The 15,266-nt window shown below is 36.0% G+C and overlaps 1 protein-coding gene across 9 annotated transcripts in view; it reads right to left on the bottom strand.

Moving 5' to 3' along the window:
* KAT6B (lysine acetyltransferase 6B) overlaps nucleotides 1-15,266 on the bottom strand; it is a 223,576-nt gene that overhangs the window by 77,728 nt on the left and 130,582 nt on the right. For 8 of the 9 annotated variants that reach the window (XM_078150858.1, XM_078150857.1, XM_078150856.1 and 5 more), the window contains 4 exons: nucleotides 10,509-10,617; nucleotides 2,457-2,572; nucleotides 2,088-2,169; nucleotides 383-515 (listed from right to left, as the gene is read on the bottom strand). In XM_078150858.1, the coding sequence (XP_078006984.1) occupies nucleotides 383-515; nucleotides 2,088-2,169; nucleotides 2,457-2,572; nucleotides 10,509-10,617 (440 nt within the window). The remainder of the gene's footprint in view (nucleotides 1-382; nucleotides 516-2,087; nucleotides 2,170-2,456; nucleotides 2,573-10,508; nucleotides 10,618-15,266) is intronic. The other variant, XM_078150859.1, reaches the window with a different exon arrangement.

The raw sequence follows: 15,266 nt of genomic DNA, 5'->3' as shown, positions 1-15,266 counted from the left end.
TGGCCTCAGTTCAGATAATGACCTTGATTTAAGATTTACCCAATAATATTTATATAACAGCCAGCGATAAAGTAAGCTAATCAATGCAGCTTTATTTTCTTGCCCCTTCTTGGACTCTTTCTCTCTTTCACTGTTTTTAAGCCTCATGGTTTTTGCCAAAAGAAAGACCACAAAATGCCAACTGTAATTCTCTGGTCACTTTCCAAACTATTTCACGGTTGATACAGGACACATAACATTTTGCATTAAGGCTTTAGGCACTGACACTGACACAGACAGGTGGCTCCTAAGGTGCTTATGTTCCTCTATCTCGGATCCCCAAAGGGTGATATTCTGGAAAGCACACTATGAAAAGTTTTTTTCTCATAAGAATTCAACCTACAACATTCGTTGTTTTAGTTTATTTTTCGGTCGTCCAATAGGTTTTGCATATCGTCGTTTAATTTGTGCAGCTTTCTCATGAAGTAGTTTTCTTCCCTTTTTCTTTGGTCTGCAGACTTGGCAAATCCACATCCCTAAATATATATATATATATGTATTAGAAAAAAATAAATATAACTTATTTTAGATTGTTGATATTAAACATTGACTGTAATTTTAACATGTTGCACACAAGGTGGTTGCTGTGGGGAGCTTTTACTTCAGGAAAAATGGGAAAAAAGGACATTTGCCCTTTTTTACATTTCTGAGAAAGAAGCCACCATCACGTCAATTTCCCCAGCTTGAAAAAATAAATACTGGTAAAGAGATGGCAATAGTCTGTCCTTACATGAGAGGGCCTTCATAATCTAGCTCCCAAAACCCTATGTCCCATTCCCAGACTTATCCTACTTCTCTATCTACCTCTCTCATCAGAAATTAAAAGCCTTTAGTCTTTTGGGGGAGAGTAGAAAAGGTACCTTAAGATTAATGAATTTATACAGATACCTGCTTTATCACCGAAAATTATAAACAAATTAAAATCAGCAAAACAAATATTTGCGTCTCCGTATTACAAACTGAGAAAGCACAGTCTACAAAAAGAATGCTGGACTAAGCTATCATCTCTCTCTCTCTCTCTCTCTCTCTCTCTCTCTCTCTCTCTCTCTCTCTCTCTCTCTCTCTCCCCCCCCCCCATCTATGACAGAGGAACATTCATGCCATGAGACAGACTTGGCCATGAGTGTTTTGTCGTCCTGCATTTGGAGTCAGAAGACAAAGGTTCACCCTTCTTACTATCAATCTAACCTTGGACACATGATTTAATCATTCTGGGCCTCAGTTTACTTGTTTATAATACTGAGCAGTCAGCCCAGAGAGCCTCTAAGGTTTCTTCTAACTCAAATCTACGATCCTAAAATACCAATTAATTGATTGGAAACTTCAATACCTCTTTACTCTGCAGGAACCAGAGACATAATTATACTGTCATCACAGATACTAGAAGATATTTTAATGTATAATTAGGATCCTAGATTTATAACCTCAAGGCTCAAGAGCCTCCCAGAGGTCATCTAGTTCAATTCCTTCCTTTTAGAGACAAGGAAACTGAGGCCCAGACAAGACAAGTCACTTCTCCAAGGTCACACAGGTACTATGTAGCAGAGCTGGAATTTGAAAGCAAGCTCTCTGGCTTCAAATCCAGCATTCTTTTCACTGGACCACACTTCCCTGTGCTCATCTGTGGCGTGCAATACGGAAGAGTTTTGACCTTTCAACCTTGAAGAAACTGAGTTTTGACCAATAAAACTCTAAACTGCCACAGAAAACCACCTCACCTAATTAAGATGCTGGTTTCAGATATTTGAAGGGAAGGAGGCGAATAGTTTTAAGGCAGCGATGAAAGATTTGCTCTCAACAGTTGCAAGCAGCCTTTGGTGCTCCTCTTCCTTAACTGCGTTGAACTTAACAAATCTATTGGTCATGTTACCTACCAAATGAAGCCCATACTTATATTCCATTCCAAACTTTAATATATCAGGTAGAAGGGGCAAACTGTGTAACTAAGCATGCACTATGCCTACTTCTGAGACCTCTAACATAAAGATGACTTTGGTGAATGCCTATGAAACTTCTAAAGAAAGGTTTCAAAGATTTTGAAAGTTCACCTTTTGGCATTCTGGAAAGCGGTGGGTCACAGCACTCCATGTGGAACCCTCTATCGCAAGAATCACAAAAAAGCATATTATCCTGTAATACAACACAAAATAAGTTGAATAATGGCTAACCCAAGTGAAAAATGTCATTCAAACAATGTATTACTAAATTAACAATAATCAACAAAACTAGTCTAAATATTAAGGTATCTCATCTCCCTCCATGCATTCTGGAATAAAAAAGAAAAATATCAATAAATTATAGCAGTGAAACATTTAAAGTGAAAAGCAGCTATTGGACTACAGATTTGTCCCCTCTCCCACTCACAAAAAAAGTGAATACTAATAAAAGATCATTTAACTATTAAAATATGAACTTACTGCATTTTTGCCTTGGATTCTACATGCACTACATGTCTTGCATTCAATACACTGCCATCTTAAGGCCTTTACATTTGTTGTTAATTCTGGACAGAATTTCAAACATGATGGGTGTCCTATAAAAAAAATGTAAATTGCTTGATGTTAAGAAACTTTTGCTACATACCCTATCTCTAATTTTTGACTCACATTTTCTAATGTACACTTAGTAGACATTCAATGGTGCCAGCCAATGATCAACATTAAGACTTTAATAACTTAAAAAAAAATCACAGAATCATGGGCTATTCTGTCTTTTCCTTTCCTGGAAAAAGAAATGGGATGACTACATAAACTATCTCCCATGAAGGAATGCCCATTTATGACACAATATAAATATTTGGTCAAGGTTTTGTTTTTTTTAAATTTGATGAACATTACAGCTACTGTAACTAATAGTCCTTACAAACTTGACAGTGGATATCTGTATCATGTTATCTTCACTTAAGTCTGAACTCCTGGAGCTTCATAAACCACCACCACCATTTAGTTATTGATTGCTTATCAGCTGCACTGCTCTGTAGACAGTGCTCAGAAAAAGGACTCAGGATGGATGACTTTTTAAACTATTCTCTTCACTGCATAGTTAAATCATGAAACCAAAACCTATAGTTACCTAAGTTTTAAAAGTAGGATAATATAACATAATAAGCAAATGATAAAAAGGATAAACATGCCAAAAACATAGTCAATGAAGTCTAAGAGATTCAGATTAGTTTTTTCCAAGCACACATGGAATTAAAATATATTATGGACTAAAAACTTAATATAAAACAAGAATATTTAGGAGCAAAAGGGAACTCACTTAAATAATTCTCATTCTTCCAAAGTAAAAATGCTGGCCAGAAAAAATCTGTGTAAAACTCATAAAACTTCATCTTAAAAATATACTCTAAAACAAGCACATCCTATCCCTAAGAAGAAGAGGCGGCTGGTGGCTGAAAAGGAGATCAGATTTATTCTTACTAAGCATGTACTACAACTTAAAAACAAAACAAAACCACAACATATAATTTTAAAGAAACGCTGTTCAACAGACACACCTTGAGACCATAAACACTTGCTCGTATGACTGGAGGCATAAAATTCAAAAGAAACTTGCCCAAACGGCACATTTCACTCAACCCAACCTAAATAAAATGAGATGACTGTTACTGTGGGTCAAACAATGCACAATCTGACAGCAGCAGCAGAAGTGCCAGTAAGGGTCCAGGTTAAGGCCTTTTTTATCTCTGGGCCCCAAGGTTTAATATCGGGACAACAAATACAAATATGAAATTACACTTGGAGCCAGGTCAGATAAAGTGAAGATCATCAACTGCCCCCACTCCACTCCTGGTCATCCTGACCTAGCTGTGGCAGGCCATTTTCCTGTGACCCTTGGCATCTTTTCCATCCCTTTGGGGCAGACCAAAGTCTCAACCTCAGGAGTTATATTCCAAATCCTACTGCACAGCTAAGTTGTCCACTTCTAAAAGAAAAATCGGAATCTTTCAAGTACAACTCCGTCTTAGCCTATTGAGAGATCATACAGTCCAAAATATCTGATTATTTCAAAAGGTCAGAAGTGAGTGTGCACAGTGTCAATATATATTGGTGGCCAGTTAATGTTTCTGTATGATGAGCTTTTATCCCACATACTGGTGGAAATTTTAAACTTTACGTATTTTTTTAAAACTAGCCTTAAAACTAGCAAGAACATTAGTAAATCCCATGTGAAAGAACTCATAACCAAGCTGCAACTGAAAACTAACAGTGTAATAAAAAAGCAGATTCCGCGCCTTTAAAACTGTCTTATAATTTCCTGACTGCAGCAGGTTCATTGTTTAAATATGTATTTTGGGCTGATGCCAAACTGACCTTCCTTTCTAAAGCTTAATAGGTGCTTCATAAAATTCTACCTACCAGAAGATGTGATTTTTAAGTGAAACATTCAAAATCAATCATCAATACTGTTAATAAAAGCATACTTTCTAGTTAAATAACTAAATTTCCATATTTCAAATATAAAGGGAACAAACTTGTCACAGGCAGCTGCCAGTCTCTGGCTGTGAGACTGACATCCAAGCGTATCCATTTAACTTGTGGCCCCATTTTACTAGAAGTACTTCTGTGCCAAATGAGTAATTAAGTATATATGTGTGTACGTATGTACACACACACACACACACACACACACACACACACACACACACACACACATCTACATAAATAATACAAAACCTCTCTGGCTAGCAAAGAACAATCAGGTAAAGGCAGAACCCTGTCATTAAGAGCAACACTTTGATCAAAAGAAGCTTAACGTCCTTAAATGGGAAAGGAAGTAAACTAAGAACTTCAGAAGTCCTACTAATAGAACGATCCAAAATTAAATGTTAAAAACCCCTACAGACTCAAAATGGGACCTAGGTATGATACCTAGCCCTTTTAAACGACTGGTTTTTGTTTTTAAATCTTACATTCTATAAAGATATGAACTCATTTTTCTACATTAAATCCTTCCCTTATCTTTTATTGTTTGCTATTTGAAGTTAATCCAAAGGGTGGCAGAAAGGAGCACTGTTGATAGGGCTGGGCTGCACAAGAAATTTCACAGAACTGATACGAAATATGTCAGAAAAAAAATATGACTCTCTCCCCTCCAAAAGGTGGGCAGCCATGTTTTCTACTGAGATTCACGCAATGTTAAGAGAATTCAAGGAGAGCCTCAGCATAGTAGGGGGATTCCCATGGCAGATCTATAGGAGGACAATGACAAGAGCAGTACAGGATGGGCAGGTCCACTGTAGGCACTGAAACAACTGAACTGTCCAGTAATATGACTGACAGAAACAGTATTTGATGTGATACAATATCTAACAGCGAGAGCATAGCAGAGAGGGTAGACAGCTGCCCGTGAAGCCAGCATGACTTGAGTTCAAGTCCCTTCTCTGACATATAATAATAATAATAATAATGATAGTACAGTAATTTACATATATTATCTCATTTTATCTTCACAACAACCCTGGGAAATACATGCTGTTATTATTCCCATTTTATAGATGAAGACACTGAAGCAGAGAGATTGATTTGTCCAGGGTCACAAATCTGGTAAGTATCTGAGGCAGGAGTGAAACTTGGGATTTCCCAACTCTAAACCCCAACACCACTCAACTATTTGACCAATGTTAAGTCATTTATCTTCTCAGTGCTCCAGGTAACCTTCAAAGCCTATAAATTACAAAGGTGCCAACCTGCAATGGTAGAGGAAATAACTTCATCTGGGACTTCACTATACCAATGAAATCACAGATCTAGTCCCTATTACTACTATTTGTGGCAAACTTATTAATTCAACCAATCAACCAACAAACATCCATTAAGCAGCTAACACGTGCCAAGTGATGTGCTAAAAACAGAATACAAAGACAAAAGTGAAATGATCCCTGCTCTCAAGGGAGCTTACATTCTAATAGGGGGAAAGGGGAGGGAGAAACATACATTTATAAGAATTTACACAATACAAAGGGAAGACAGTTTTGGGAAGGAGAATATTTGTAGTTTGGGGGGGGAGAGGAAGAAGAATTTTGAAAGCTTTAAAACACAGAAGGTAGCATTTGAGCTGAGTTTTGGTAAAAAAATAATTTGATCTCAATGAAGCAAAAAGAATAGAAATGTTAATTCAAAAGTATGTTCAGTTGTAAAAATCAAGTAAAATCTCAATAAATTCTAACATTTATAAATGTGAAGATAACCAGTTTTTACTGTATCCATATTATAAAAAAGAAATTTTTATAAAAGCTAGATGCCACTCACATGTGGGATGGAACTAATCTGAAATAGTTTGTAAGTAATAACATAGTTACATAAAATGCCCCTTTTGGGACTACGATTGTCCTAGGAAAAGAGAAATTTCTAAATTTGGCTACTTTATCAAGTCAGGCAAGGGATGATGTTTATTGCACATGCCAATGAAATCTAAGTAGATTCTAAATGAAATCTCCAAGTTAATTGTAAATGTGACATCATACAAAACAGACTTCAGGTGGGCCATTTCTAAAAGCATCTGACACATACGGGAAAGACATTAAAACCAACTCTCCTTATGGGTTGCCATCTATTTTTTTCTCCTAGTTTTATAGGACTTAAGAGTATTTCTCACGAAAACATCTTATGTTAGGAATCCTTTTGATCAATCTAAACAGTAACAATTCAACCTGCGAACTCATCTTCCTCACCCTTCAATGTCACCCATGGGTTTTTCTCAATTCAATAAAGCCCCCATTGTCACATCATCATGCTGGAATAGGGGTTCTTAACCCAGGCCCCAAGAGATTTCAGTGTTTTCTCTGAACTTGATGGGGCAAAAAATTATATTTTATTTCAATACAGTTGGTTTCTTTTGTAATCTTAAGTGTTTTGTTTTGCATTTAAAAACATCTCTATGAAAAGGTGTCCTTAGGCTTCACCAGACTGCCAGAGTTCTGACCCAAAAAAAGTAAAAAAGAAAAGAAAAAAAAAGGTTAAGAACTCCAGCTCTGGGGTCACCAAACATAAATAAGTGGCCACAAAAGGCCTGCAGCGGATCTTGAGTGGGCTCCACTAGCATTAGAGGGCACTGTTGAGCTATTCACTGTGAGTTTTCTCTACTGTAGTTACCACCAGTGGCTGGCATAACATAGCTCCTAAAAGTAAATTGTATTTGGTTTTGAACCTTCAATTTTAAAAACAAAACAAAAGAAACAAAAAAGCCCGCCCACTCGATCTTACCTATAAACTGGATGTCTACAAAGCATTTCCCTGTGTTAGCAACAATGGGCTTTTGATTAAAGTAGCCAAACCCAGATTGGCACAGAGCAATATGGGGAAGATTAAGTTATCCTGAACACTAGGACAGGATTCAGTTGCAGAGCCCAAAGAGGAACTCTGATCTATTCTATAATGCCAAACAAAGGAACATGAAGATCCCCAGGGCTTGAGTTTCAGCCATGAAATATACACTCATTTCAAGGCCTTAAGATAGCTTTACCTGAAGAAGAGGCTGAACTCTTCTGAACATAAACTAATTCCTGCTACACAAGCCTTCCATGTACTACTCTTGTCTTATTAAAAGTAAATGAAAGGTATTTAAAAAATATTTTTTAAAAATCATGACTTAAACATCATTCTCTTAAACCAAATGAAAAGAAACTAAGACTCTTTATGATCTCCAAGAAGATTAAACTCTGGTCGATCAAAATGAAAAGGTACAAAATAGGCCAACCCATCTCTTTCTTAGTTCTCTGATTTGAGCAAGAAGAAAGGAGGACATTATTAAAACTATCTCCAAGAATTAGAGTGCTTTTATTCTTTATGCAGAAAGGCTTTTAATTTATAAGCCAAGAAGAAATCTCTAATTCTTCATCACTCAAACATATGGCACCACAATGAAAGGAATATTTTAAAAGAAATATCTGAAACATTTGAAATAGAAACTACCAGTCCCCTTCCCACCCCCTCTCACATGACAGTATCTTGTTTATTGAGGTCCCTTAGATATATGACTTGGTTTGGAGACAAATTAAAACTGCAAAACTGTGAGGTTGATGCTTTGCACCCTCTCTTTTCTTTCTATACTGTCTCAGCTAGTGATCTCATCGGCTCCCATGGGTCTAATAATCATCATTTTTATGCAGAAGATGCTCAGATCTACAGATCTAGCCTTTATCTCTTCTGAGCTCCAGTTGCAAATCATAAACTGCTTACTGGATATTTCAAATTTGATGTCCAGAAGCATCTCAAATTCAACATGTCCAAAGTCATTGATTATCTTTACTCCAAAACTCATTCCCTCTTCAGATCTTCACTCTTACTGTTGAGGGTACCAATATCCTCCTTGTCATGCTGGTCTACAATCTTGGTGTTATCCTCCACTATTCACTCTCACTCACTCGCTCCATGTATCCAATGCCTCGTCAAATCTGATTCTTTTTATCTTTATAACATCTGTCAGATCTATTTTTATCTCTTCTCTTGTACTGCTAATACCATACTTCACATCATAATCTCTCACCTGAATATTCTAACAACAACAATTCTATCTGGTCTCTCTTCCTATTCTACTCAGCTGACAAATGGATTTTCCAAACGCGTAAGTCTGACCATGGCACTCCTTACTCAACAAACTATTTATGACCTCCAAGATTCAATATGAAGTACTTTGTCAATTAAAGCTCTCTACAATCTGGTACCTTCCTGTTTTTCCAGTCTTCTTATACTTTATTCCCCTGTATATATCCTAAGGAATACTGACCTATATTGCGGTTCCTTGTGCACAACACCCCATCTCCCATCTATGTGCTCTTGGCATTGGCTGTACCCATACCAGGAATGCTCTTTTTAATCTATCTCTTAGAATCCCTGGCTTCCTTCAAGACTCAGCTCAAATTCTACATTCTTCAGGAGGCCATTCCTAGTTCCTCCAGCTGCTAAGCCCTCCTCCCTATTTACTTTCCATCAACTCCATATGTATCTTGTGTGAACCTTTTTATTTACATGTGGTTTCCAGTGTTAGAATGTAAGCTCCTTAAGAAAAGGGAATGTTTTTTGCCTTTCTCTGCATCTCTAGTGTTTAGTATACTGCCTGGCATATAATAAACACTTATTAATTTGTTACTCAAAATATTTTTGTTGAATGCTTGCATAAATGAGAATTAGTACTCAAAGGTTCTAATGAATGGTACACTACCTATCCCAACACACAACAATGATACTGTCTCGCTGGGTTTAACTAAATGGAACATACTGATAATATCACTGTGTCTTTGTCACTATGTATGACACCATAACCAGACAGATGAGTTTTAATGAAACTGTATCTAAGAGACTGTCAAGGTCTCTTTAGCAAACATTATAAGTATATTATTCATGAAGAACATAATGTCTTATTCATCTCTTCCTTCTCAGTCACAGGCTAAAGGCCACTTAATAGTGGCAAGATCTATTAAACAAGACAGAAGCCAATGAATTCTTATTATTCTTTATTTAAGAAGGTTACCCTCTTATCTATTCTTTTAGCAGTTCTTATTAAGAGAACAGCATTTCAATTTACTTATGCCTTTTGAGGAAAACATTGACTCTATCAATAATCAGTCACTAACTCTCTGCCTAGTTTTAAAACTACAAGAATTTCTCTCATTCCTAGATATTTCTTTGCTACTCTTACAGGCTCATAACTTAGTCTCCAATTTTTTCCTTTGAGCTATATTAAAATATCACAATTCACCAGTAGGTGCCACAATCTAAACCAGAAGATGCTCTCAGTAGAAAAATCCTTTAAGCTGAAGCTCTGGGTTATTTAAAATATTACAAATGTGCTCATTATGTCATGTAGTTTGCAAATTTGGAATTCATTCACCCATTGATCCATCCTATAAATATTCATTAAGATTTCTTCATGTAAAGTATCACACAAATGACTATGGGAGAAAATCAAATATCAAGATCAAGTCTTTTGCTGGCCTCTTGGAGCTTTCAGAGACATTTCACTTCAGTCCATATCCAGTGAGATTTCAATGATGACAATGCTGATTTTATGAGCAGCTGGCATTTATATAGTAGTTCTTTAAGGTTTACAAAACATTACCTACACAAGATGTCATTTGAGTATTATTACCACCCTGTGCAGTAAGTACTACAGGTATCATCACCTTAAAGATAAAGGTCCACAGAGGTGAAGGGGACATACAGTAATCACACAATGTAATGTCAAAAACGGAATTTTGAGCCTAAGTTTTCTTGATGTAAAGACCAGCACCCTGTTCACAAGGGTACAGTATAAAATGTTATTTAAACACAACTATTAATGATATCTGACAGAATATATTCCCATTTGTCTCTTTTCCTTCTTACATTCTTAGAGCTCATGCTTGATACTAGAAAAAATATTTTGAAGATGGAAGATTTTTTAATGGATAAAGAGTTGAATTTTATAAAGAATTTGTCCTACCACAAAAGACAACCATTAACAAGCACACAAATACACTAACTTACCACTACTGCCACAGTCTGCACAAGACAGGAGTTCTTCTGGTTTCTTCTCTCGATTTGATTCTTTCGTCCCCAAACAGAAGCTACATATTGGAATGGGATCAGCTCGAGGCTAAAGCAAGATTAAAAAAAAAATTTAAACAGTTAATTTTACCTTAGCCAAATAGTATTTCACTTTGAAATAAAAATGAATGAAATAAAACCAAAAAATTTTCACATGCATCAGACAAGGAACTGGTATCCATTTAAGATGACGATTACTATTAAAGCCAACAGTAAATTGCTAATGCTGCAAGCTCTTTATTTTACACAAATACAATAGTTATTATCAAAACTAACATCTAAGGCAGTTATATACAAAACACCCAATGAAGATCATTTATCATGAGGAATTTATTTGAGGTCCCAACTGTTACCATAAACAACACCTTTAACAAAATCATTCATCTAATGGTCAAAGAGAAAATAATTCATAGTTCCAATTATTTTACAATTTAGACATTTCTTATGTTTTTCTTTTCATCTTAATTTATACTTCTAATGTGCTCATTCTTTAGAAAGCAAAGTAACTACTAGTGAATTTAAAAGTTCCTAAGAAGCTTTACTCATAGTAACCCTGTGAGTTAAGCAGTAAAAGGATTATCTTAATTTTATGTACAAATGAGGAAACTGAGGCTCAGCAAGGGTCAGTGACTAGCCAAGGCCAAGAGCCACCAAAGCTAGTAAGTGTCAAAGCTAGCTGGAGTCTGAATGAACCTCTCATAACTATAAAAGTAACGTTCTCTTCACTGTACTGGGATGAATGAGATGATATGAATATAATTTAAATAGAGTGAGATTTTTTAAAAAAGATCATTGCTTTGCTAAATGTTTAAGTGAAGCTTATTTTTATTTATCTATTAAATATTAACCCCAAAAGGTCCAGTTTCTAAAGTGACATAAATAAGACCAGCAGCAAAGAAGAATAAAATATTTTGGTGGGTTCACTAAGAAAGGACAAAAAGGCCACCATTAACAGTTTCAAAAATATGTTCTTTTTGACACCAAACTTCAAAAATAAACCATGCTAAACAAAGGTGAATCCTCAATTTCTGACATTACCCTTTTGTAAAAGAAACAAGAAAACATTTGTCTAACCCCTAGCACCCTATTAGGATCACTATGGAAATCACTCTTAACAATGTATAAATCTGCATAAATTTTCAGGTTTCTTAATTGCTATTTACCACTCCCAGCAACTATAATGTTCTTATCCACAGAACAGGTGAATCTAAACTCCAGAGGTTTCTTTTTATCAATCTGAAAATACAATAGTGTATGAAAAATAAATTTTCAGTGGAAATCTAAAGGTTTTAAAGTTGTTGTCTAGCAGGTTAAATATTTTACTTTTAAGATTTTCCAATCTGTTTCCTTTAATCTCCTGGACCAAAAATCTATTAGAAACACAGCCCCCTAATACCAGGGAAAATAATAATACCAGGGAAAAATAGTAATTGGGCCTAAACTTATAAATGTATCTGGTCAGACAGAAACAATTTACATTGTGTTAAATAAAATTTAGACCCAACATGTACATATTAATCATACTTACAAAAAAAAACCAAAAAAAAAAACCACAACAAAAAAACAACCGCACAAATAATTTAACAGATCACTTTAAAAATAAGTAAAAAAACATAACAGTATTTTATCATCTGTAACGGTTATACTGAATTTGAATAATTTTCTTTACCATGTTGCAATATCTCTATTGCATCTAAGGAAAGCTCCAGAGTATTCATACACTGTCCACATACGATTATTAGTATTATTTTACAATTAGGGCATTTCTTATGTTCTTCCTTTCATCTTAATTTGTACTCCTAATGTGTTCATTCTTTAGAAAGCAAGGTAACTATGAAAATGCAGCTAGAAAACAGAGCACAAACAGCCGACTGGAAAAATAAAAAAAATACAAAGTACTGCAAACTGGTCACTGATTCTTGCCAGTTTTAAAAATGCCAGATAATCAGTGCCACACAATTATAGATCCATAGTTATTACTTGTGAGTGTTCAACTGCAGTACCTTGGGAACACTTTTGTTCCTTTAAATAGCAATTAAAAGAACAATCTGATTTTAAAGTGACAACATTCCCCTGATAGATTCTAGCTAAACCCAGTCTTTGCACTAATGGGATTCTTGCTTTCATTTGATATAACAATGCTCAAGCCATTTCTGCCATCCTAGCAGTGTTAAATAATTTACGAAATGTCACATATCATTCACGCAATGAAACAAATCCAAATCTACAATCCCATTTATCTTTCCCAGATGAATTTTTAGCTGCAAGAAAGACATGGCCATCAGCCAGCATTCATGCTCATTTTCGTTTTTTAACTAAAGGTAACATAAAGGACAAAGGTTGCTAGTAGTTCATGGCTAAAAAGAATAATGTCCCCCACTATACAAAATAATACAAAGCAGAGGGATTGTCACTTCATGCTATGTTTAAGAGAACCCCATGATGCTGATGTGTGCTTAAAACCATTTATTTAAGGATAACTATCTCATGATACTCTTAAAAAAATAACAACAATCTAGTGCAGTATACTGAATTATTGATAATTCAAGGCACTTTATTGCCAACATCAGTACAGAAGATTCTAATTAACTTTTAAAAAACTGTCACTTACGTAAAATAAAACTTTTAAAGTAAAGTGTACAAGTACATATATTGTTTCAAAAAAACTTCTAATAAATTAAAATGGATTCCAATCACAAAATGTTTTAAGTTCATGACCTCTTGATACTTTACAATCTTCTACTGAAAGGAATCATATCTGAATAGCCTTAAAATGGAACAAGGAACAGAACTTCAATTTCTGAATTTCTGTTTGTGTAACTATAAAAGGCAGCTAACCCCATTGACTGTGTTATATATATTCCTTGTTGTACTTGAGAGTTACCAACTCACATGAAAAGACTGTGAAATTTACAGTTAAATACTCTGCATGAGAAAACAGACAGAAACAGTGGCTATCCTGGACACTCCTATGGCAAAATCAAGAACAATGACCTGTAGACCTTCCTTCCACAATGGTTCCTTTTTTTCCCATTTTGTTCTGAAGATCAGGATAGAGCATGAAGGACCCCAGGGACAAGAGGTCTTCACGTCTCTGCCGCTAATTTCATTAGTGACACAAGAGGCAGAGTATTAGGTGCCATGAGACCTATGATTTTGTCTCGGCTCTGCATTTAACTAGCTGTGCAATCTTGCTGAGTCTTAGTTTTCTCATCTACAAAGCAGAGTAGGGGTGTAGTCATGAGAAATCCTAGAGAACAGGAGAAGCGTCAGAAGGCTGTAGACGAACATGTATCTTGACTTTCAAAAAGACAGGTTCTGAGAACTACCAATTAGTGAGATTGATGCTGACCCTGGCAAAATTCTAGAAATGTTAAACTGATAATTCATGAGCACTATGAGTCACAATGGGGTCAGCAAAATGAAGTCACACAAAACTAATTTCCTTTTTTAAAACTGGATCACTAAACTTTACATCAGTAAAATGCCAGAGCTAGCATATACTTAGATTTCAATCCAACAGCTGACAAAGTGACTACTTAAATACTTGTCCACAAGCTGGGGACTTAAGGTTTAGGTGTCGGCATGGTTAGGTGAATTCTTCACAGGTTGTACCACTGTAATCAGCTGATGGAGTAACAGCTGCCAGGATAGAAAGAAATCTCTAGTGGCTTGTTAGAAGACCCTACACTTGGGGCCTTGCATGAAAACAAAGATGGCATGCTTAGCAAATCTGTAAGCAAAAAATTGAGAACTGTATAGCTAATATCACGGATGACAAAACTCAAGATTCTAATAGTGCTTAGTAGGTTAAACAGATCATTACTGTCATGTCTGATTCTTTGTGACCCCATTTGGGGTTTTCTTGGCAAAGGTACTAGAGTGGTTTGCCATTTCCTTCCCGAGCTCATTTTACAGATGAGCAAGCTGAGGCAAACAGAGTTAAGTGACTTGCCCAGGGTCACACAGGTAGCATCTGAGTCCAAATTTGAACTCAGTTCTCCAAGCCCAGTGCTCTATCCACTGTACCACCTAGCTCTTCATACACTCTCTGGCTCAATCCAACCAGTCCTCCTCACAGGACACTCCATTTCCCATTGCCTTGGTAATCAACAGCTGCTCTTACACCTTGCCCAATGCAATACTCGCCCCCAATATAATTTCGTCGAGGGTAAAGGACTACCTCATCTTGGTCTTTGTAACCTTAGTACCTACCACAGATGAAATCCTTCTTCAGTGATCAATTGCCTATGGTCTCAAAAGTAGATATCAGCAAAGCTATGAATGAATGGGAATCAGATTCTCTGACTCCAAATCTAGTGTTCTTTCTAATATTCAAAATGATCAAAATTTTTCTTTAGGAAGACTGTAGGACAGATTGGAGATAGAGAGAGATGAAGAAGATGGGAAGAGCATAAGGAGAAAGAGTAGTCTTGGCAAAGAGAAAGGCCACCTCTTCCTCACAGAAAGAAGTAAAGACGAAGAAAGGTGACCTGCAGTCAGGAAGATCTGAGTTCAAATTTTTCCTCAGATAGCTCCTGTGTGACCTAGGGTCAGTCAATTAATCTCTCTCAGTTTCCTTATCTGTAAAATGAGGACAACAATATTACCTATCTCACAGGGTTGTTGAAAGGACCAAATGAGATGATGTATGTAAAGTGCTTTGCAAACCTTAAGATCTTATATAATTAATGTTGT

This window comes from Phascolarctos cinereus, unplaced genomic scaffold (assembly GCF_003287225.1).
Source record: "Phascolarctos cinereus isolate Bilbo 61053 unplaced genomic scaffold, phaCin_HiC Scaffold_3;HRSCAF=262, whole genome shotgun sequence".
NCBI classification, from domain to species: domain Eukaryota; kingdom Metazoa; phylum Chordata; class Mammalia; order Diprotodontia; family Phascolarctidae; genus Phascolarctos; species Phascolarctos cinereus.
This window is presented reverse-complemented; position numbering and strand designations above follow the sequence as displayed.